The sequence below is a fragment of the Lithobates pipiens genome, unplaced genomic scaffold (genome assembly GCF_037356315.1).
Source record: "Lithobates pipiens isolate NorthernLeopardFrog02 unplaced genomic scaffold, aLitPip1_a1.2 Scaffold_28, whole genome shotgun sequence".
Taxonomy (NCBI): domain Eukaryota; kingdom Metazoa; phylum Chordata; class Amphibia; order Anura; family Ranidae; genus Lithobates; species Lithobates pipiens.
Genome location: NW_027507789.1, coordinates 204305585 through 204329630, shown reverse-complemented (window position 1 = coordinate 204329630; position 24046 = coordinate 204305585). Strand labels below are relative to the sequence as shown.

Sequence of the window (24046 nt, the reverse complement as noted above, 5' to 3'; positions counted from 1 at the left end):
AAGTGCTGCTGGCTTCCCTACTCTCCTCTCCCACCAGCAGCTGCTGAGGGCACACAGGGGGATGTTTCTGGATGGAGAGTGTGGGGGGGGGGGGGGGGGTTGCGAGGCATGAAATATATGTCTTGTGGATCAGCCCCTTCCTTTCCTAAATGAACACAGGGAGCAATTGGTACCGATCACTCACTGTGTTCATTCATCACCGATGCCTAGTAAATTGTGTTTACTATGCTTCAGTTTGTCAATGAACAGGAAACCCTAGAGCAATTGGCATTCATTCACTGTTCAGTGTAGCTGAGGCTGCAGAGAAAGGCATTGGGGAATCTGTACTCGGTCCCTTTCTCTGCCTCAAATGTGTGCCATCAGGGGTCTGTTTAGACACCTGATATTTCGAAAAAGGAAAAAAAAAAAAAAAGGAAAAGGAAAGAAAAAGGAAAGAAAAGGAAAGAAAAGGAAAGAAAAGGAAAGAAAAGGAAAGAAAAGGAAAGGAAAGAAAAGGAAAGAAAAGGAAAGAAAGGGGTCAGGAGGGGCGCGGGCACGTGCACCTAAAAACCTGAAAGCAGCCAGTGATGTACATGCACGCTGATGTGCCTGCAGCTGCCACCTGCTCACAATAAATGTGCTGTGAACGGGTGAGAAATGGTTAAACTGGGCCATTATTCCCGGGTGGGGTCATGGGAAGGTGTGCCTAATTATGCGGCTACTGTGATTGGCTGTCAATCACAGTGGTTCCATGATATGAATCCAGTCCATCCACCTCCCGATCATTAAAAGAGAGACGTGTGACCTGTGGGTCATAAATTGGGCGGACATTACAAGGCCAACACCCAGCCAAATCTTTTTTTAACTTTTAGATGGTGTGGAAACAATTAGACTCACGGTCAGGTTTTTCCTGCTTTCCGGGGCTCCCTAAGGCTGGATTCACACCTATGGCATTTTTAGTGCTTTTTGCAGATTTGCACTACAGAGCGTGTTCCGTAGGAAATCATGTTAAATGGACTGTAGTGCAAATCTGCAAAATGCAAAAAGCACTAAAAATGCATAGATGTGAATCAGGCCTAAGAGAGATTTACCCTCACTTCCTGTCATGGTGACAACGGTGAGAAAATCTGCAAGAGGCACCCCATCGCAGACAAAACCAGCATAGGTACATGGGGATAGATCAGGGAAGTGCCTATCTCTGTTTTATATTTGAGGAAGTCTCATAATTAGAACAGAAAATGCAACATATTAGAATGACTATTCAGCAGCTGTTTAAGCATGACCGCTTTCATTTCCCTTTTCCATTTATTATTGGAGGGCTTAAAGCAGAGGTGTCAAATTCAATTTCACTGCAGGCCATATCAGCATTATGGTTGTCCTCAAAGGACGGGTTGTACAATATAGAACTTTTTTTGCAGGAACTCAGCCAGCTGCCCCCCCCCCCCGAACCTCATGGAAAGATGGGTGTGGCCAAACTGCACTAACAGTGGGAGGATCAATAATTAACAGGAGTGCACGTGTGGAGTTCAGGGGCGCACTACGCTCAAGGTGCAGCATTCAGGGATGCGCTATGTGCAGAGATCTGGGATGCGCTACGCACAGAGTGCAGAGGTGCACTACGTACAGAGTGCTGAGTTCAGGGGTGCGCTACGTACAGAGATCAGGGGTTCACTACACACAGAGTGCAGAGTTCATAGGTGTGCTAAGTACAGAGTGCATAGGTTGCTATGTACACAGAGTGCAAAGTTCAGGGGTTCATTACGCACAGAATGCAGAGTTCATAGGTGCGCTAAGTACAGAGTTCAGGGGTACAGAGTTCATAGGTGCTCTATATACAGAGTGCAGAGTTCAGGGGTGCTACCAGTGGTGGCAGGTGAAGTTTTTGGATGGGGGGGGGGAATTACTGACTCCGCCCATCATTTTTGCCCCCCCACTTCTCAGAAACCACGCCCCTTACATAATCCACCCAATCCGTCCCCTGTATTCCCCTTCCTTCCACCCATAGTGTCACGAGACGGTGCAGTACTCGCGTATGCGTTCGCTTGTGCATGCAAGTTCGTCGGGACTGGGTTCTTTAAAAAAAAAAAAAGTTTTCTTATTTATTATATTTATTTTTTCACAGTTTTAAAAAATAAAATAAAAATGGTGTCAGTTTTATTCATATTACAAGGAATGTAATCATCCCTAGTAATAGAAAAAAGCATGACAGGTCCTCTTAAAGTGGAAGTAAACCCATTGATTTAAACAGTTAAAAAAAAAAAAAAAAAGGGCACGCCGGGAATGCTAACTGCACATTGGCTGTGCTCTCAGCCAATCAAACCATCCAATGGCTGGTGTCATAACGAATCACATGTGCAGCACCATAGCAGTTGAAGATTAAACAGAGGCAAAGATGGCAGCTTCCTTGGCTGAAAACGATAGGGGGGGTTTACTTCCACTTTAAATATTAGATCTGGGGTCAAAAAGTCCTCACATCTCATATTTACACTAAAATGCAAAAAAGATTTGTAAAAATGTCTTTGCCAGCAAATTACTTAGAGTAACAAGCACAGAGCAGACCATTTACTTTTGTTTGCACTTTGCTGAATAAGAATACCGCATGGCATGTGATCCTCCTGCAAGCATTATGTTATTTTTCTGCTCTGCTCAATTTATATTCTTTTAAAAATTGCTCTAATAATTCCTGCACAGTTGTCTAGTCTAGTAAAGACCGTGGTGCATTTAGATTTGGAAATTAATTGGCAATTTGGCATAAAAATCTTTTTTTTTTTTTATGCCAATTTTCCTAGAATATAAACCCCCCTGAAGAGACCGGAAATTGCAAGGGTCGAAATGCATCGGGGTTTTTCATGTGGATACATATGTTACAAATACAATTGGCAAACCATGCCTGTACATAGAGTGTTTTTTTGCTACGAGTGATGTTCCATGTATGCTTTTGTCGCACTACTTATATGGTTGATGTATTATTGTTCATTTGGAATTACTATTGTCTGTTAGATAAATCATTTTTTTTTACATCAATTATTCTCATACCAACTCTTTGCTGCTAAAAAACCCCTGGGGAAATTTCCTGTGTTTTTTGGAGACTTCAAGAGTAAGCTCATCATAAGACTGTTAGATCTGCTAAGGTATTCAGAAGAACTAACTTTCATCTAGGGCAGGCATGTCCAAAGTCCGGCCCGTGGGCCAATCGCGGCCCACGGCCCGGTTTTGAATGGCCCGTCTGGTTATTTAAACATATTCATCTTTTGTGGCCCCCGGCGATCTCCCAGCGCCGGGGGTCACAAAAGATATATAGTCCGGCTGCCTCGGAGGGAGGAGGCGGGACGATTGCCGTGCACACAGGAGTAGAATTTCCTGTTTACACGGCAGCTGTAATAGGAAGTCCCACCTCTGCCATTGGACGACTGTTCTGTCCATCAGAGGAGGCGGGACTTTCTCTTAAAGAGGCCGTTGTGTAAACAGAAAGTTCTCCTGTAGGATGTCTTTGGGGCTGGTCCTGCCCTCCATGGCTGCACTGATGGTAATAGTGGCTGCATTCCTGGCAATTGCAATGGTGGGTGCTGCCTTCCCGGCAATGGTGGGTGCTGCCTTCCCGGCAATGGTGGGTGCTGCCTTCCCGGCAATGGTGGGTGCTGCCTTCCCGGCAATGGTGGGTGCTGCCTTCCCGGCAATGGTGGGTGCTGCATTCCCGGCAATGGTGGGTGCTGCAGTGGGCGCTGCATTCCCGGCAATGGTGGGCAGTGTATTGGTGCTCGGATGAACACACTTAGACCGAATTTTAGTGGTTCAAAGAATGTCAGGTAAAATGGTCGGCCCTCGCGCATGTTCAGTTCATCAAATCTGGCCCTGTTTGAAAAAAGTTTGGACATCCCTGCTCTAGGGGACACCCAGCCAGAATGATTCAACCACACCTTAATAGAAGTGCTTGGGACTTTCTCAGCCAAAAAGAAAAGAGCATTAGAACAGGCACATTGCAGCTGTAGTCCATGCTTAGAATTGCTCTGAAAATGACGTTACAGGTTATTTACTCTACATGCTGATGTCCGGGAGGGAAGACTGACTACCTGTCCATCTGGCCTTTGGCACTTCCTTAGATCAGATGTCAGTAACATCGCTAAGAACCTGTAAATCACTTAAAGAATTTGAAAAAAAGCATATGAAAAACGGGTCTGGGGGCCTCCAATGCCCGAGGTCAACAAAATAAAATGAAATATGACCTCAAAAGTAGAAATACAAGATTTGCAGCCTGGGGCCAAAGTATTGCTAAAATACAGACATACATGAACAGGACTACAGATCCCCTTCTATGAGCCCTCCTGCAGGTTTGTAGAGATCAGCTGTCACAGCCATTTACTTTAACAATCCTCTTATGTAATCCGTCTTCTTTATGGCACTAAGTAAAGTAGTTCCATTGTAACAAAAATCTGGGTAAAAAAATGTTTTAAGACATTTACTAAAAAAATTCATAAAACACAAGTAAATATTTAGGGAAAAATCCAGTTTGGTCTCCAAATAAAGTGGATCTACAAATCTAGCAGGCGATTAATGTTATGTTGGTGCTTGTGGTTTTACACTGGAACTTCCACCCAAGCAACACAGTTGTCAACACACCCCGATAAAAATGCTGAGACTTAACCACCGATTCATTAGGCCCAGGATAGCGGTTGCTATATTGTTATAGCTGTACTCATTATCCCTTTTCTAATGTACAATTATATGCCGTTGGACTTTTTTTGCCCTGTCTGTTGTGCTCAATAAAAACTTTTAAATGAAAAAAAAAAAAATGCTGATACTTATAAAATAGACTTTTTTTTTTGAGCCAGTCAGTGTTGACAGGACCATCCATGGAATTAATTGGGGCTGATTCAGGGGAGACCCATGGACAACCCCAACGATAAATGGCAGAAATACACAGCGTCCATATTAACAGCTGTACTTTATGAGCATGGCCACCTAGGCCCAGGACTTTCAAGCTTCTCAGAGACCACTATTGAACTCAAAATGGAGGGCTACTGTTATTTTTGCTTAAAGGTGTGACCAGTGAAATACTTTACCAATCAAAGCTTCACCCATGAGCCTTCTCCAAAGCCAAGGCCAATGGAATTGGTGTGCATTGTTTTCCTGTGCCTGGAACCTGACTCGAATGGCCAAAGAAATGTCCTTGTAGTAACCAACCGCTCTACCCGGTAAGCCTAGGCATTTCCTACCAAAGACTAACAATCCTCAACTGTAGCCAAATTTCTTGTGCAAAAGTTGTATGTCCATTGTGGCCTGCCTCAATCCATTGTATGGATTACGATCGATGAACAGACTTTGAGAATAAGCTCATCAAGACCGTTAGATCTGCTAGGAATTCAGAACACAAGGAAAAAAAACACCTATCATCCTCAAGGGGACACTCAGCTGGGACAATTCAACTGCACCCTTCAGACATCGTTGGGACTCTCAAACAAAAATAAACACCATTAGAACAGGCACGTTGCAGTACATGCTTAGAATCGCACTGAAAATGATGTTACAGGCCAGTCACTGCATCTGCTGATGTTCGGGACTCGGGAGGGAAGATTGACTATCTGTCAAACTGGCCTTTTGCACTTGATTAGATCAGATGTCAATAACCTGTCACCGAGGATATGTAGCTCACTTAAGAAAGAATTTTAAAACAGCATACCAAAAAGCTCTGGGGGCCTCCAATGCCCAACAAAAACAACTTTGACCTTAAAACAAAAACTTGCAGCCTGGGGCTATTGCTGAAAAATCTGGGCGCCTCAGGGACATAAAAACTAGATCCGCTCAGAAGGGAAAAGGAACCCATTAAAGATATGGCATCGCAATCATCTCTTGCTCATAGCAGAAGCAGTTCGGACATCCTCACAGACTGATAATAGTCCTACTAGGACTGTTTCTTGCAGACCTCATCCATTAACTCGGTTTTAAGGCACTGTTTCAAGCACAGATGAAGAGGACAGTGAGGACAGTGAGGAAGAAGGGATTCAGCATCAACTGGCTGTGGCCTTCTTCACCAAAAACGGTGTCTGGTTTAACCAAACAACTGACGCGGTAAAAACCCAGATCTGAGATGCCAGACCGCTCTCTTCAAAGTCCACCACTAGAGGCCCTAAAGGACCTTGCAGTGTCACCCACAGCACAAGATGTCAAGACGGATCAGTATCACATGCAGATAGCAATGGAAATGGATGAGGCCGAACCTACTGCATCGCAGGAACCACCAATGAAGCAAGCCGATCGCCCCCACAGAGACTAATATATCATACCTTGGGAGAAAGCTCAGAAGAAGTCATCTGCATGATACAGCAGACTAAGGATAAGCCAGCACTCCTTGTCACAAATTTGGTAGGGGGCAACCTGTACCCACCTGCCACGCCCAGGTGGGCAGTTTCTGCATTAATGGACAATAAACAAGATGGTTAATTCGTGCAGACAATAAGTGCACTGTTGAATAAAAACATGTGCCGCTACGTGCACAATGAAACAAATTAACTAACTGGCATGAGCACAGATTTAGGATAAGACAAGGAATTGAAACAAAAAAAAAAAAAATGATACAAAGATAGATCAGCACACATGAACTATTCTAATCATAAAATATAATGCTATTCACAAAAAAGTGCAATACACATCCATTGGCAATAACTCATTGATAACAGTCCAACAAAGGTGCTTTCTTCACAATGAAACTCCTCAAATGGCAGTGAAGGAATAATAAAAGCCAGATGGCCTCTTACCAGACAAGTCGGATCTCTGTTATGGAGATTTAATAGGCATAAAGCAGGAGAGATCACTCAGGCACACACAGCAAGGACATCCATCCAGATACACTCCTCCATTACTGGGACCGACCTCCAGTGCACTCCATGGAATCCACACTTATAAATAAGGCAGTTTCAATAGGAACATCATTCACCCTGTACACACGGTCGGACATTCCGACGACAAAATCCGTAGGATTTTTTCCAACGGATTTTGGCCCAAACTTGTCTTGCACACACACACACGGTCCCACAAAGTCGTCGGAATATCTGATTGTTCGGAATGAGGTGGCATAAACCACATACAACGGGACTATAAAGAGGGCAGTAGCCAATTGCTTTTGTCTCAATTTATTCTGAGCATGCGTGGCACTTTGTCCGTCAGAATTATCTACACACAATCGGAATTTAAACAATCAGATTTTGTTGTCAGAAAATTTTAGATCCTACTCTCAAACTTTGTGTGTTGGAAATTCCGACGGAAAAAGTCCGATAGAGCCCACACACAATCGGAATTTCCAACAACATGGTCCGATCGCACATTTTTCGCCCGGAAAGTCCAACCGTGTGTATAGGGCAATAGGAAAAAAGAAAAGTGCTTCATAGCGTGATGTGTTTAAAATTCAAGTTTGTTTATTCAAAAACCACGGCACAGCACTGCACCACAGCACTTTAAAACTTTAAAAACATAAAAACGCAGGCACTTTCTAAACAGCAAACACTTCTAGGAACCAAAAAAAAATACGAGTTTACCGGAATTAGTCATGTGGGGAGGAGCAAGTCTCAGAGTCCTTTGGTCCTCCAATCCTTGTGATAAGCCCATAGGTACATTTGATAAGTCTTCCTGTTTAAACATTTTAAAAAATATATTAATTGATTTTTTTTATTTGAGTTTTATCTTAGTTTTAACATAAGATGCACTTGGCTTAACGGTCTGCATTAGGTACTGCGATGCCCGTCATCAGGTGCTATGATGTATGCCGAATATGTGGAAATATGATGGTACTGTCTGTTTAATATAAAGGTACAAGTAGGAACAAAGTTGCATGTGGTGACAAGTCTGTGGTATATGTCATAATTTTATGTCATTTTAATTCACTTGTCATGTACTGTATAACTAAACATTAATTGCAAAAACATTGGGGTAGATGTAGCGCTATGATGTTATGTTATGTTGTATAGATATGAGTATATGTACAAACTGTGATGTTTCCAGATGGAGACATGATTGGAAGCATGGGGTTGCCGCTCTCCTCATGCGGCGATAGAGAATTATATCGCTGGCTGAGGGGGATGGGTTGCTTTCTATTTTACCGACTCGGATATGGGATTGAAAAGTTTTGTCCGGTCCCATTTCCGGTGTCACGCTCCTGCTGAGGTACATAGGGCACTTGGTGTGAGACGTCCAGTCCTAGCCTCCTTTGCCTGTGGAGGCCTAATGCGGAGAAACACAGCGTCGGGTGGCGCTAGTACGGTGTATGTTGTCACACATCGCGCCCCAGCCAACTGGCGCGAAACGCAGCTGTGTTCTTTCGTCTTTTTTTTGGTTCCTAGAAGCGTTTGCTGTTTAGAAGGTGCCTGCATTTTTATGTTTTAAAGTTTTAGAGTGCTGTGCCGTGGTTGTTGAATAAACAAACTTGAATTTTAAACACATCACGCTATGGAGCACTTTTCTTTTTTTCCTATGATGTTCCTATTGAAACTGCCTTTTTTTATAAGTGTGGATTCCATGGAGTGCACTGGAGGTCGGCCCCAGTAATGGAGGAGTGGATCTGGATGGATGTCCTTGCTGGCTCTGCATGAGTGATCTCTCCTGCTTTATGCCTATTAGATCTCCATAACAGAGATCCAACTTGTCTGGTAAGAGGCCATCTGGCTTTTATTATTCCTTCACTGCCATTTGAGGAGTTTCAATGTGAAGAAAGCACCTTTGTTGGAGTCTTAAATTGGAAGTAAACCCATCTATCGTTTTCAGTCAAGGAAGCTGCCATCTTGGCCTCTAATGATTCTTCAACTGCCATAATGCTGCTCATGTGATCAGTTATGAAACCAGCCATTGGATGGTTTGAAAGTTTGGTTGAGAGCACAACCAATGTGAAAGTTAGCATTTTTGGCATGCCAGGAATGTAAGTGTTTTTTGAAACTTGGTTTACTCCCACTTTAACAATGAGTTATTGCCAATGGACTTGTATTGCACATTTTTGGACTTTTCTGTGAATTGCATTATGTTTTATGATTAGAATAGTTCATGTGTGCTGATCTATCTTTGTATCATTTTTGTTGTTCCAACTCCTTGTCTTAACCTAAATCTGTGCTCATGCCAATTAGTTAATTTGTTTCATTGTGCACGTAGCGGCACATTTGTTTATTCAACACCAGTGCACTTATTGTTTCCTACCACGGGTGTAGCTCAGATAATATGTAGTCTGCACAAATGAATTAGTAACGCATCTATTTCTATCTTTACACACGTGTATAAACTGAATATTCTGTTTTTTTATGTAGATTGCAGCACTATCACATACATTTAATTTTCACATATTTTTATATATTTATTTTCCACTTTTCATTTCGATTGGGGATAGCACGGACTTTCCACGATACACAATAGACAAGATAACCTTGCACCCCCTGGCAACTGGTGGGAGGTTCCCTAGTTGATCTCAGGTAACAATGAGAATTATCGAGGCCCGTGTAAGTGTTCTGCCTGGGGAAAAAATAATTAAATGTCAGCAGCTACAAATACTGCAGCTGCCGACTTTAAACAAAAGGACATATACCTGTCCAGGAAGCCAGCAACGTCAGCAACCGAAGCCGGCCCATCCCTCGGCTCCGGGTGCAGGTGCCGACATCCTAAGGGAAACATTGTAGTTTATCTATGCCAAGTGGAAGTGGGAGCAAATACCTGGATTTGACAGGTATCTGCTCCCCCCCTGAAAGGTGCCAAATGTAGAGGGGGGGGGGGGGGGGGGCGGGGGGTAATCCAATCAGCAGAAGTTCTATTTCTGTTCTTTTTTACTCCAGTTAAGCAAATGTTATGGACACTATGGGGGTTATTTACAAAAGACAAATCCACTTTACACTGAAAGTGCACTTGGAAGTCTGAAATCTGAGGGGTAGATCTAAAATGAGGGGAAGCTCTGCTGATTTTATCATCCAATCACGTGCAAGCTAAAATGCTGCTTTTTATTTTCCTTGCATGTCCCCCTCGGATCTACAGCGACTTTACTTCCAAGTGCACTTGCAGTGCAAAGTGGAATAACCCCCTATGTGCTTAAAGCAGAAGTTTAGCCAAAAAAACTCTAAACCTACTGTACACTGTGCCACATTCTAAGCCTAATCTAGTCCTGTAAAGAAAAAAAAAAGAAAAATACCCCTCCTGCTACCCTGTCCGCCGCCGCTAACCACCTCCTGCTACCCTGTCCGCCGCCGCTAACCACCTCCTGCTACCCTGTCCCCCGCCGCTAACCACCTCCTGCTACCCTGTCCGCCGCCGCTAACCACCTCCTGCTACCCTGTCCGCCGCCGCTAACCACCTCCTGCTACCCTGTCCGCCGCCGCTAACCACCTCCTGCTACCCTGTCCGCCGCCGCTAACCACCTCCTGCTACCCTGTCCGCAGCCGCTAACCACCTCCTGCTACCCTGTCCGCCGCCGCTAACCACCTCCTGCTACCCTGTCCGCCGCCGCTAACCACCTCCTGCTACCCTGTCCGCCGCCGCTAACCACCTCCTGCTACCCTGTCCGCCGCCGCTAACCACCTCCTGCTACCCTGTCCGCCGCCGCTAACCACCTCCTGCTACCCTGTCCGCCGCCGCTAACCACCTCCTGCTACCCTGTCCGCAGCCGCTAACCACCTCCTGCTACCCTGTCCGCAGCCGCTAACCACCTCCTGCTACCCTGTCCACCACCGCTAACCACCTCCTGCTACCCTGTCCGCCGCCGCTAACCACCTCCTGCTACCCTGTCCGCAGCCGCTAACCACCTCCTGCTACCCTGTCCGCAGCCGCTAACCACCTCCTGCTACCCTGTCCGCCGCCGCTAACCACCTCCTGCTACCCTGTCCGCCGCCGCTAACCACCTCCTGCTACCCTGTCCGCCGCCGCTAACCACCTCCTGCTACCCTGTCCGCCGCCGCTAACCACCTCCTGCTACCCTGTCCGCCGCCGCTAACCACCTCCTGCTACCCTGTCCGCCGCCGCTAACCACCTCCTGCTACCCTGTCCGCCGCCGCTAACCACCTCCTGCTACCCTGTCCGCCGCCGCTAACCACCTCCTGCTACCCTGTCCGCCGCCGCTAACCACCTCCTGCTACCCTGTCCGCCGCCGCTAACCACCTCCTGCTACCCTGTCCGCCGCCGCTAACCACCTCCTGCTACCCTGTCCGCCGCCGCTAACCACCTCCTGCTACCCTGTCCGCCGCCGCTAACCACCTCCTGCTACCCTGTCCGCCGCCGCTAACCACCTCCTGCTACCCTGTCCGCCGCCGCTAACCACCTCCTGCTACCCTGTCCGCAGCCGCTAACCACCTCCTGCTACCCTTTCCGCAGCCGCTAACCACCTCCTGCTACCCTGTCCGCAGCCGCTAACCACCTCCTGCTACCCTGTCCGCAGCCGCTAACCACCTCCTGCTACCCTGTCCGCAGCCGCTAACCACCTCCTGCTACCCTGTCCGCAGCCGATAACCACCTCCTGCTACCATGTCTCTTTGATGTAAAGGGCAATGCTGCAGACCCTGATGTAAGTGGGAACTCTCATTTAAAGGGGAACGCAGTGGAGTAAGTTCCCCCTTACATCATGGTCTGCAGCATTCCCCTTTACATCATAGTTCCCCTTTCACTGTAAGGAGGAATACTGCAGATTCTAATGTAAGGGGGAACTCTGCCCCCTCTGATATCATGCTCCTCTTTATTGGACAGTGCATACCCAGTCGGTCTAGGACTAGCATCGCTGCTATAAATGCACTCTACTTTACTACTTTTCAATGCTGCACTTGGGAGGTGGCCCTACTACTGTTTATGCGGATCTGGATGGCAAATGTCATCTCATGCTTAGTCCCTACTGTTATGCACTTTGTATGCTAAATTTTATTGTTACCGTTGTTAATTATATAATTAGTCAGTTGAAAAAAAAAAAAAAAGACAAGTTCATCCAGTTCAACGGAAAAATCCTCAATCCATTTTATGCTTGCCTAATTATCAACCATATTATTAGGTGACAGCATATTAGGTTTGCTTTTACTACCAGGTTTAGTGTTGTTTGATATAGCACTGCTATTGGGTACTAAGTATTACTTCTAGTAATTTGCTGTTATATTGTATGTCTGTACACTCAGCCAGGCGTGTCAGAAGGTTGAGGCAAAGAACAGAGGAACCATCCTATCCAGCGGCTCCTACAGGGATGGTGCTACACACTTAAATGACCATCCAATAAAACAAGGAGAAGACTACAAGTCCCCTTTTATGATCTATTCACTTTACCAATCCTCTTTTACAGTAAACAAGTAAATCTGGTTATAAATATTTTAAAACGTTTACTAAAGTGAATAAAAAAACACAAGTAAATATTTGGGGCAAATCCAGTTTGGCCTCTAAATAAGGTGGATCTACAAATATAACAGGAGACAAATGTTACATTGGTGCAACACAAGTCCCAACACACCCTGAAAAAAAACAAGCTGAGACTTGTAGTTCCACTCCAGCAATACAAGTCTCAGCAGACCTTGAGCAACATGGTGAGGCCTTTTTCTTCCACCCCAGCAACACAAGCCTCAGCACACCCGGAGATACATGGTGGGACTTTTAGTTCCACCCCACACATCTCAGAAAACCCTGGGACACATCCTAGGGCTTGTAGTTCCACCCCGCCAACACAAGTCTCAGCAGACCCTGAGATACATGCTGGAACTTGTAGTTCCACCCCATCAACACAAGTCACTCTCAGCAGACCCTGAGATACATGCTAGGACTTGTAGTTCCACCCCATCAACACAAGTCTCAGCAGACCCTGAGATACATGCTAGGATCTGTAGTTCCACCCCACCAACACAAGTCTCAGCAGACTCTGAGATACATCCTGGGACTTGTAGTTCCACCCCATCAACACAAGTCTCAGCAGACCCTGAGATACATGCTAGGGCTTGTAGTTCCACCCCATCAACACAAGTCTCAGCAGACCCTGAGATACATGCTAGGATCTGTAGTTCCACCCCACCAACACAAGTCTCAGCAGACTCTGAGATACATCCTGGGACTTGTAGTTTCACTCCAGCAACGCAAGTCTCAGCAGACCCTGAGAAGCATGCTGGGACTTGTGGTTCCACCCTAGCTTAGAAGAAGTCCCACACACCCCAATCCCATGTCTAGCCTGCATCAGATCCCATGAGTCCACTTACTCTGACCAGTGCTGGTCCCCACTGTGCTTCTTGACTCGATCTCCATGCTGGGGGCTCCTAGGAGGGCTCTGCAACTCATCCTTCTGTAACAGGAGGTCCACGTCACTCTTATTGTAAACATGTTTGCCCCCTTTGGTGGCCATCCAGAAGGACAAGGAGGGGGGTTTACCCCACACTAGCCCAGACAAGCATTTTCATAGCAACCCCCCCACAGATGATCACTGAGTCCACCAAATTCCAGTTCTTCTGCTTGACTGAAGCTGCAACTCTGAGAGTTTCCTCTAACCCCCAAGCAAGGTGGGGGGAGGGGTTGGCTTTTTACATCACAGATAAACTTTTTTTTTTTTATTTCCACGTGTCAGCTGTAGAAGGGTTTCCTGTTCCTGGTGTACAGGCTGTGCAGGAAGAAGCTGGAGGGACTGAACTGGGTCATGAAGTGGTTGAAATGCCAACAGTTCCATAGGCAGCAGTCATCTAATAGGTGACACCCTTTCCTATTGCACAGACCTCATTAAAATGTATTTATATACTCAGTAGTCACTGTTTTCAATCTATGGTCCATTCCCTGCATGCATACTAAGACAGCATCGAATGTGTCTTTGGAATGTGGGAAGACACCTACACTAGCTCATGCAAACTCCAAGCAGATAGTGTCCTCAATGGGATTCAAACCAATGAAGAATAGGCTGAAAGGCAGGAGCCTTACAAATGTTCTACCTGTAAACCCAAACCATTATTGACCCAAATATTTCCACCCTTCTTATGGACCCAAGTCTTTCTTTTCTTCTTATGGACCAAAGTACTTCTCTCCTACCTTTAGATCCAAGTCTTTCTGTTCCATAGTTGGCAACATTGTAAAAAAAAAAATTTAGGGACACTTTTTGGGCTGTAGGCGGAGTCACGTTATAATTAGGGGGCGTGGCATGCGTCCGTGGGCATGGCGTGGGGCAAAGAAAACGGAGGCTGGAAAAATAGGCGTGGTTTACGTGGAATTGTAGGCGTGGCTTAAAGGGCCATGACTCGAAGGGGGTGTGGTTAGAGTCTGAGATGAATGAGGGATGGAGGGAGAAAGAAAGGGATGGAGGGACAGCAGGCCCAGATCCTACACCACAATAGAAATATGTGTATTTCAGCAAGTTTAACAATCAGCAGACAAAGATACTTCAAACACCTGCTGTTGGTGCTTCAATCATCCCGGTGTTCTGCCCGATAGTGTCCGGCCATCAAATAGTGTCCGGACCGTACTGCGCATGCGCAGTACGGAGCAGATGAAGCTTCGGAAAATCTCCGAAGCTGAACGGCGCCTGCGCCGTGAGTGGAGGTGGTAGCCCCACCATCCAAGCGGACATAAGGTTGTGAATATTAGAGGGCCCCTCGCGGGCGAGCTTCACTCGCCACGCTTCGGGCTCAGCCACGCTGCGCTCGGCTCTTTTTTATTCCTACTCTATGTCCACTTGGATAGTGGGGATAGAACCTGGACTCACGGCGCAGGCGCCATTCATCCTCGGCAATTTTCGGAATCTGTGTTGCTGTGTACTGCGCATGCGCAGTACAGAGCGGACACTATCCGATGGAGGACGTTATTTGACATGACACCGGCACCATGGTTGTTATGGTGTCAGGATGATTGACGCGCATTATTATTACATTGTAATATAAAATTAAATAGTTCAACTCACCATAATGCAGAACCAGTGTGTCACTTGTCACGTTGCCTGCCACCATATGCCATCAGGTGTCCCCAGTAGAGTCCTTTCTTACATCTCAGGTGTCCCTAGTGGAGTGCTTCCTTACATCTCAGTGTCCTCAGCAAAGAGCCTCCTTACATCTCAGTGTCCCCAGCGGAGTGCCTCCTTACATCTCAGGTTGGTCAGTATGCAGTGTAGGGGTCCCGTTATGACAGGGGGTAGGTGTGGAGTGTAGGGTCCCTCTATGACGGGGTAGGTGAGTGTGGAGTGTAAGGGTCCCTCTATGACAGGGGGTAGGGGAGTGTGGAGTGTAGGGGTCCCTCTATGACAGGGGGTAGGTGAGTGTGGAGTGTAGGGGTCCCTCTATGACAGGGGGTATGAATGAGGGATGGAGGGAGAAACAAAGGGAAGGAGAAAGAAAGGCATGGAGGGACAGCAGGCCCAGATCCTACACCACAATAGAAATATGTATATTTCAGCAAGTTTAACAATCAGCAGACAAAGATACTTCAAACACCTGGTGTTGGTGCTTCAATCATCCCGGCACCATGGTTGTTATGGTGTCAGGATGATTGACGCGCATTATTATTACATTGTAATATAATATTAAATAGTTCAACTCACCATAATGTTTATTGGGACTGATCCAGTCTCATCTCTCTGGTGAGTTGTGGCCCCACACACTATTTGGTTAGTCTAGGTCAGAGGTCTCAAACGCTCATGGGCAGAATTCAAAGGTCCAGAATTATTTTACAGGATACCAAATAGGTTCATATACTACAAACCATTTCTAGCTTATTACAAAGTTAATCAAGCAACATTGGAAGCAGGGGAGTTGACTTCAGTTCTAAATGAATCTAATGATATGTTGATTAAAACACTTCAGCATGGCCCTCCCTTGTGGTTTTTTGTTGGTGTGCTACATCCCATATGTGAATGCTGTGATGATTGTGTCAGGAAAACAGAGACGGTCATTTTCTTTTCCTGATGCATAAGTATGACTGCATACAGGTCTCTCCCTTGGGGCTTCACATTTGAGTATACTTACTAGAATGCCGCCTTGGGGGAGGTGGCTCATTTATATAGTATAACTGGTCCTGATTGGGTGAGGGGCGGAGCCTGTACCCATACATGTATGCTGTCATGCTTATGCAGCAGGGAAGGAAAATTACCGGCAGGTAAGTATACAATTTTCTGTTTTCTGTCCTTATGGACCAAGTCTTTCTGTTCTTCTTATGGACCCAAGTCTTTCTGTTCTTCTTGTGGACACAAGTCTTTCTGTTCTTCTTGTGGACACAAGTCTTTCTGTTCTTCTTACAGACCCAAGTATTTCTCTTCTACCTTTGGGCCAATGTACTTGTATCCTACCTTTTGGATCCAAGTCTTTCTGTTCTTTCCTTTGTGCCCAAGTAATTTTGTCCTACCTATGGATCCAAGTAATTCTGTTCCTCTTTGGACCTAAGTCATCCTATCATTCTTTGGACCCAAGTCTTTCTGTCCTACCTATGGATCCAAGTCTTTCTGTCCTACCTTTGGATCTAAGTCTTTCTATCCTACGTTTGGATCCAAGTATTTCTGTCATTGTTTTTGGCCCAAATCATTCTGTCCTTTTTTTGGACCCATGTCTTTCTGTCCTTCCATTGTACCCAAGTCCTTCTGTTCTACCTTTGGATCCAAGTCTTTCTGTCCTACTATGGACCCAAGGCTTTCTGTTCTTCTTTTGGACCCAAGTCTTCCTGTCCTTCCTTATGGATCCAAGTCATTTTATCCTTCTTATGGATCCAAGTCATTTTATCCTTCTTATGGATCCAAGTCATTTTATCCTTCTTATGGATCCAAGTCTTTCTGTCCTACTATGGACCCAAGGCTTTCTGTTCTTCTTTTGGACCCAAAGTCTTCCTGTCCTTCCTTATGGACCCAAGTCATTTTATCCTTCTTATGGATCCAAGTCTTTCTGTCCTACTATGGACCCAAGGCTTTCTGTTCTTCTTTTGGACCCAAGTCTTCCTGTCCTTCCTTATGGATCCAAGTCATTTTATCCTTCTTATGGATCCAAGTCATTTTATCCTTCTTATGGATCCAAGTCATTTTATCCTTCTTATGGATCCAAGTCTTTCTGTCCTACTATGGACCCAAGGCTTTCTGTTCTTCTTTTGGACCCAAAGTCTTCCTGTCCTTCCTTATGGACCCAAGTCATTTTATCCTTCTTATGGATCCAAGTCTTTCTGTCCATTTTTCACAATTCCTCTGTGCCTTTTTTATGGACCCAAACTAGTCTGTCCATTTCTCCATAACTGCTCATGTTTTGTGTCCAAATTCCTGTCCTACCTCAGAAAACTTTTTTTCTATGACAACTGGCACTCTTTGGATCCCAACCCTGAAGCCTTCCATAGATGGATCGAAATTTGACTGGCTCAGCTTGAGTCAGCCAAATTTTCGATCCATCTGTGGACAGGCTGGTTGTACTGAAGTCAATCCATCGATTGACTTCAATACAATCAGCCTGTCATTTTATTTTTTTAACACCCGTCAAGACCGTGTTGATGGGGGAATCAAACTATTTTCTTTCCTTCAACTCGTGTTTGAAGGGAAACAAAATTTCATAGTCTATGGCCTGCCTAAGGTCCATCTTTCCTCAATAACTGTGTTTTATTGCCAAGCTAGTCTGTCCTTTACCTCCATACGTGTCCCCTGTTTTGTATGCAGATTCCTGTACTTTTTACATCCCAAACTGTCCCTCTTATCTTCACAACTGGTCTGCTTTTGGATCTAAACCAGGCATGCTCAACTGGTGGCCCTCGGAGCCATCTAATGTGGACTGCAACCTCAAACCTATGGCAACCCGCGCAGCCTCCTTCCGGTGTACGCCACTCTACTGAATGATTGCCGGAAAGCTGTCATACACAAGCCACTATAGAGGCTGGCTCCCTGCTCGTCTCTTTCTTTCCTAACACAGATACCAGGAGAGGAGCCTTTAGCCGAGAGGTTTACATCCATACAGGGGTTCTGAAGGTGGATTATTACAGTTGTGTGATAAGCTTGGTGTCATTTTGGGTGCATGTGTGTGCATTGTGTGAATTGGCCCTAAACAGTTTCTCACACTTTCCTTTGTAAGGGCTCTTGTACACCGGCAGCTGATCCTGTTCAATGTAAATGCTGGTGTCTTTATCCCACCAGAAAAGCCAAGGTGCAGCATACAGCTTCCCATAGAAATGAATGGCTATGTGCGCCTGTACACTGGTAATGAACACTGTGGCATTTACGCTGAACGAGCTCAAAGGCCTGTTTGCAAGAGGTTGGACCTAAAGTCCTATGTTCCTCTGTCCTTCAGCCGCTGCCTTTGGATCTTAAGGAAAGGTGGTTGTGGGTTGGTAAAAACGCTTCTCATGCGCATGTTTTAAAGGTCCCACCACCACAAGTCTAAAAAAGCACCAAAACCTCCATACAGTTTAAATGCTGTTCAAGATGTGGAAAGCATAGACCTTTAGGCTCGGTTCACACTGCACACTGCACTGGGATCCGACTTGTGAGACCCCCAAATCGCATGACATGTGAACTCCCATGTTAGTCAATAAGAGCTGTCCTAATTATCACTACTAAAGGTTACTGTACTACTTCAAGAAGACTTCTATCCGACTTGTGCCCATAGACTTTAATGGAAGTCACCTCCAAGTCGGATCCTCATCTATACTGATGTGATTTTGATCCGAAATTACAGGAAGATTACCCAGGCATTCCCGAAAGTCGCATCAAGTCACTGGCAAGTCACCAGGAAGTCGCACTGTAAGTCGTGCAGCTTTCAGGTTGCGGCAGTATGATCAGAGCCTAAAATTGAGATTTTTTGTAGTGTTTTAAATATGTTACAATGTATCTGTTGCATTAAATATTTATACTCTCTGTTCTTATCTGGTGATCTAGCCAGTAACACCCCTCCTGTTTTAGTGAGACACAACTCTGAAGGAATGAGAACAGGAGGCACAGCAGACTGCAGCATAGTCAGTATGGTTCACACCTCCACTCAGTACTGGACATGTGCGATTAGTTTCGTACGAAACGAAAATTCCTACGAATTTCCAGGAATTCGTACATTCATACGAACCCGAAATACCAACGAAATACGAAATTTTGTTTATGAATTTTGGATCCAAATTCGAAAATTCGAATAACGAAAATTCGTAATTAACAAAAGGTTAACAAACCTAAAAATTAAAACCCTAGGAAGTCAGCACAGCACAGGGATGGTGAGAACCCTATGGGAATTTCTATGCTTACAAATTTCTAATGAAATACAAAATTTAGTTAACGAAGTTTGGAATTTCGCATCCAAATTAACAGAAACATGACTGGTGTTTTGTTCACCAATCAGAGGAAGTCAGCACAGCACAGGGATGGTGGGAACCCCTCTTAATGGGCACAGCAGGTGTACAGACCTGGGAACTCAGCACAGGGATGGTAGGAACCCCTCATAATGGGCACAGCGGGTGTACAGACCTGGCAACTCAGCACAGGGATGGTGGGAACCCCTCATAATGGGCACAGCGGGTGTACAGACCTGGGAACTCAGCACAGGGATGGTGGGAACCCCTCATAATGGTTAAGTGGTTTGCTTCATTCATGTAAACTGATACATTCTGCTGGAGAGTTTGTTCTGTGGGAAAACAATAGACTTGCTGGCCAGAAGAAAATAGAAGAAAGAAAGCCTAAAATAGAAAACTAATGCAGCCAGATTCACATCTAAGCATTGGTAAGCTGCAATATAATAAATGTTGGCTTTTGGGTTCAATACTGATTTCAAAGGAGACGTCGATTCTCATTGATCTTTCTGATTAACCAGCAATAATGATGTCAAATTAAAGGGACACACCGATATCTCAAGGTGTTTCTTTGCAAATGTAGTTTGGCTATTCATATTCTATTTACATTGCAAACATTGCTTATTGACTTACTGCGATTATTGCCTTCCTTTGCTGCTCATATGTTTGTGTAAGAAGCCTTAATGGTGGCGACGCCTCGGTATATACAGCAGGTTGTGTATAGGGAAAAGGCCTTGGGGTGAATTTTGCTCCTGTAGCTGCTTTAGGATAAAGTCGCAGAACGTGCCAACCTCTTCCCACTCATGGAAATCATATGTGCAGCAGCAAGGGGGATAGAATTTAAAGTGGTTGTAAACCTCAGACATGAAGTATGAACAAAGTATATCCCTCTATAATGTGTACTTGTCTCAACCACATGCCAACCGTGCTATAGCCAAATGACAGCTGCAGTGTGGCCGGTTACTTCTGGGAGGGCGTCAAATGACAGCCTCCCGTGGTTGCGCCCAATGCGCGCCCTGCGAGCACAGTGTCCAGAGGTCATTGCTGACTACAGATTGAGGTAAAGAGCCAATCAGCAGCTCTTTACCATGTGATCAGCTGTGTCCAATCACAGCTGATCACGGATGTACAGTATATAGAAGCCAGCTATCGGCACTCCTTTCCTCATGCTATGATCATAAGGAGAGAAGAAGAGAGCCGATAATCAGCTTCCTTAAAAGGGACATCTACACTGATAATCATGGCACTGATTATGTGTCCTGATTAGTACAATCCCAGCTGTGCCCTCCAGTGCCGCCTATCAGTTCTCATTAGTGCCCATCAGTGCTGCCTTATTAGTGCAGCCTATCAGTATCTATCAATACGGCCTATCAATGCAGCCTCATCAGTGCAGCCCATCAGTGCCCATGAATGCCACCTCATCAGTGCAGCCTATCAGTACCCATCAAAGCCACCTCATCAGTGCAGCCTATCGGTGCCCATCAGTCCCACCTCATCAGTGCAACCAATCAGTGCCCATCAATTCCACCTCATCAGTGCAGCCTATCGGTGCCCATCAATCCCACCTCATCAGTGCAGCCAATCAGTGCCCATCAATTCCACCTCATCAGTGCAGCCTATCAGTGCTCATTAATGCTGCCTCATCAGTGCAGCCAATCAGTGCCCATCCATGCAGCCTCATCAATGCAGCCTATTAGTGCCCATCAATGCCGCTTCATCAATGCAGCCTATCAGTGCCCATCAATGCCACCTCCTCAGTGCAGCCTATCAGTGCCCATCCATGCCGCCTCATCATGAAGCAGTGAAAGCTTCAGCCAATCAGGGCACAGAGCACTGTCAGAGTCATGATTGGATACTGTCATCATGACTTTATCTAATCATAGCTCATTCCCACCCCACAGTATAAAAGTATCCTTTCAATGGCAGCCATTTTCAGTGTGATTTCGGCATGGAGAGAGATAGAGCAGGGTTCTGTTCAGTGCTATTAGTTAGTTAGTGTGCTATTTTACTTCAATTGTCAGTGTAGAATATTAGTTTAGTGCCAGTCTAGGGAACGTAAGTGTAGTGAGGAGGCTTTGCATAGTGTGCAGCTAGAGTAGGGACAGCTCAGATAGTTTCAGTGTAGTGTAGTGGGACCATGTCAGTAATCTTTAGACCCCTTTCACACTGGGGGCATTTTGCAGGCGCTGTAGCGTTAAAAATAGCGCCTGCAAAACGCCCTAAAGCAGCTTCTCAATGCTTCTCTATTTGATTGCGTTACTGCCAGTTTAACGCCATTTACGTCTGTGTGCGTTACTGCCAGTTTAACGCCATATAGTTTTGTGTGTTACTGCAAATTTAATGCCATTTACTTCTGTGTGCGTTACTGCCAGTTTAACGCCATATAGTTTTGTGCGGTACTGCAAATTTAACGCCATTTACTTCTGTGTGCGTTACTGCAAGTTTAATGCCATATCATTGGTACGTTACTGCCAGTTTAATGCCATATAGTTCTGTGTGCGTTACTGCCAGTTTAACACCATATCGTTTTGTGCATTACTGCCAATTTAACACCATATAGCTTTGTGCGTTACTGACAGTTTAACGTCATTTACTTTTGTGTGCGTTACTGACAGTTTAATGCCATAGAGTTTTGTGCGTTACTGACAATTTAACACCGTTTTGTGTGCGTTACTGACAATTTAACACCGTTTTGGTTTTGTGCGTTACTGCAAGTTTAACGGCATTTATTTGTGTGTGTGTATTACTACAAGTTGAATGCCATTTAGTTCTGTGCATCACTGTACGTTTGGCACATTATATTGCAGATAGTGTATCCGTGGAGTGTGAGTACTCAAATTAAAGTGCACCAAACACCAGTTTACATTGATTAAGGTGCATCTACATACAGATTTCCACTTCTTCTTTACATTTTCTTATAAGCCCCACTCCTCCCTCCCAATAATATCTAGGAGGACAACAAGGAAAGTCAGATGTTCCCTTGGGACTGTAAGAGGGCCAGCAACAAATGTGTCCAGAAGCAAAGGTGGACGTGGTGGTCAGTCCTCAGGCAGGGCATCATTTCCTCTGTTTAGTGAGTTTGCTCGTGCTATCCAGCCACAGCTTGCAGAGGAGGTGGTGGACTGGATTATTAGACCTTCCTCATCCTGTTACACAAGCAGAGGCAAGTGTGCAGTCCCCTGCAGTTGCCAGAGTGGATAAACCTGCCTCCTTGTCCACATCTATTCCTGCTATAGCCCCAGCATCAGCCATGGAGTAGTCAGCTGAGTTATTTGACCACAGCGTGAGCCTAGAGAGAAGAACACTGGTAGACAAATCGGAATTCATGTTTCCCCAGCCGCAGCGTATTGCCAAGTTGTCTCCAGTGGTAATGAGGATGATGAGGTCACTGATTCGATTTGGGTGCCAGATAGAGCAGAGGAGGAAACTGAAGGTGAAGCAGCACAACCCCAAGGAAGCCGACATCAAGAAAGAGTAGAGAGCAGCCACCCTATTCCATCACATTCTGCAGCTGTTATCTCCCAGCCCACTCCCCAAAGCTCAGCTGTCTGGGCCTTTTTCAGCACATCTGTAGCATATTGGACTGTTGCTATGTGCAAACTGTGTCTTAGGCACATCAAACGTCAAAAACACCAGCCATTTGGATACCACATGCTTAACATGCTTTAACGTCCAACCACTCAGCCTGTTGGCAAGAGCACCTAAAAGCCACAGAAAAGGAGCACAAATCTGTCCCTCCTCCTCCTTACCCACTTCAGTCTGCCCCTGCTATACCGAGTCATTACCTTTCAGCAGGCTCCACTGACAGGGGTGATGGTACAGCACAGGGTGTCCCAGGTCCTAGCAGCACACCACCAGCTGTAAGACTGTAGCCGGCAAATTTCTCTGCCTCATCTGAAGCAGCAGGAAAAAAATACAGTCCCTGCCACCCACATGCCCAGCGTCTAAATGCAAACTTGTCAAAGCTGTTGGCTCTCTAACTTCTGCCTGGTGGATTCTGCCCCCTTCCGTGAAGTCGCACAATGTGCTGTACAACAATGGCAGGTTCCCAGTCACTACTACTTTTCACGTAAGGCTGTTCCATCTCTCTACCATCAAGTGGAAGGGAATACTCTGGCATCGTTGGGCAAGGCAGTCAGCCATAAAATCCACCTCACTGCAGACGCATGGACCAGCAAGCATGGTCAGGGACGATATATTTCGTTTACAGCACACTGGGTAACACTGCTTGCAACTCGGAAGTATGCAGGACAGGGCTTGGTGCTGCAGTTTGTTGTGCCCCCACGTCTCCATACAGCTGGTGGGGATGATGCCAGAACTGTGAGCTCTACCCCCTCCTCCTCCGCCACCTCCATGCCCTCCTCTGTAGAATTTGCAGTCAAATGACGGAGCGATCACTTGTAAACAAACCGGCGTCATGTCATGACGCCAGTTCCTCCCTCCCCTCTCTGTACCGATTGGTACAGTGAGAGGGGATAGGGGGAGAGATGGCAGCAGTGCTGTGGGCTGGATGTGAAGTGCCCACAGCGCTGCTCAGTGCCAATAATCTGCAGTACTCTGCCCATAATGCGCAATAATCTGCCAATACTCTGCAACACTATGCAATACTCTGTACCACTCTGCCAATACTCTGCAACACTGCAATACTCTGCCAATCAATTTTAAAAGAAACAAAGATTTTTCAGTGGTGATTAAATACCACAAAAAGAAAGCTCTATTTGTGCGAAAAAAAATTTTTTTTAAATTTGGGTACAGTGTTGCATGACTGAGTAATTGTCATTCATAGTGTGAGAACACCGAAAGCTGAAAATTGGTCTGGCTAGGAAGGGGGTTTAAGTGCCCAGTGGTCAAATTCAATAAACTGTATTGTTTACAAAAAAAATTGCGCTTGAAAGAC

The 24046-nt window shown here is 45.6% G+C and overlaps 1 protein-coding gene across 3 annotated transcripts in view; it reads right to left on the bottom strand.

The window, feature by feature from the left end:
* SLC17A9 (solute carrier family 17 member 9) overlaps positions 1–13465 on the bottom strand; it is a 36464-nt gene extending 22999 nt beyond the window's left edge. For 2 of the 3 annotated variants that reach the window (XM_077460330.1, XM_077460332.1), the window contains exon 1: positions 13149–13465. In XM_077460330.1, the coding sequence (XP_077316456.1) occupies positions 13149–13291 (143 nt within the window). In that variant the 5' untranslated portion in view covers positions 13292–13465. Of the gene's footprint in view, positions 1–7508; positions 7579–13148 lie in introns of those variants that run through there. The other variant, XM_077460331.1, reaches the window with a different exon arrangement.
* Between the last annotated feature and the right edge of the window lie 10581 nt (positions 13466–24046).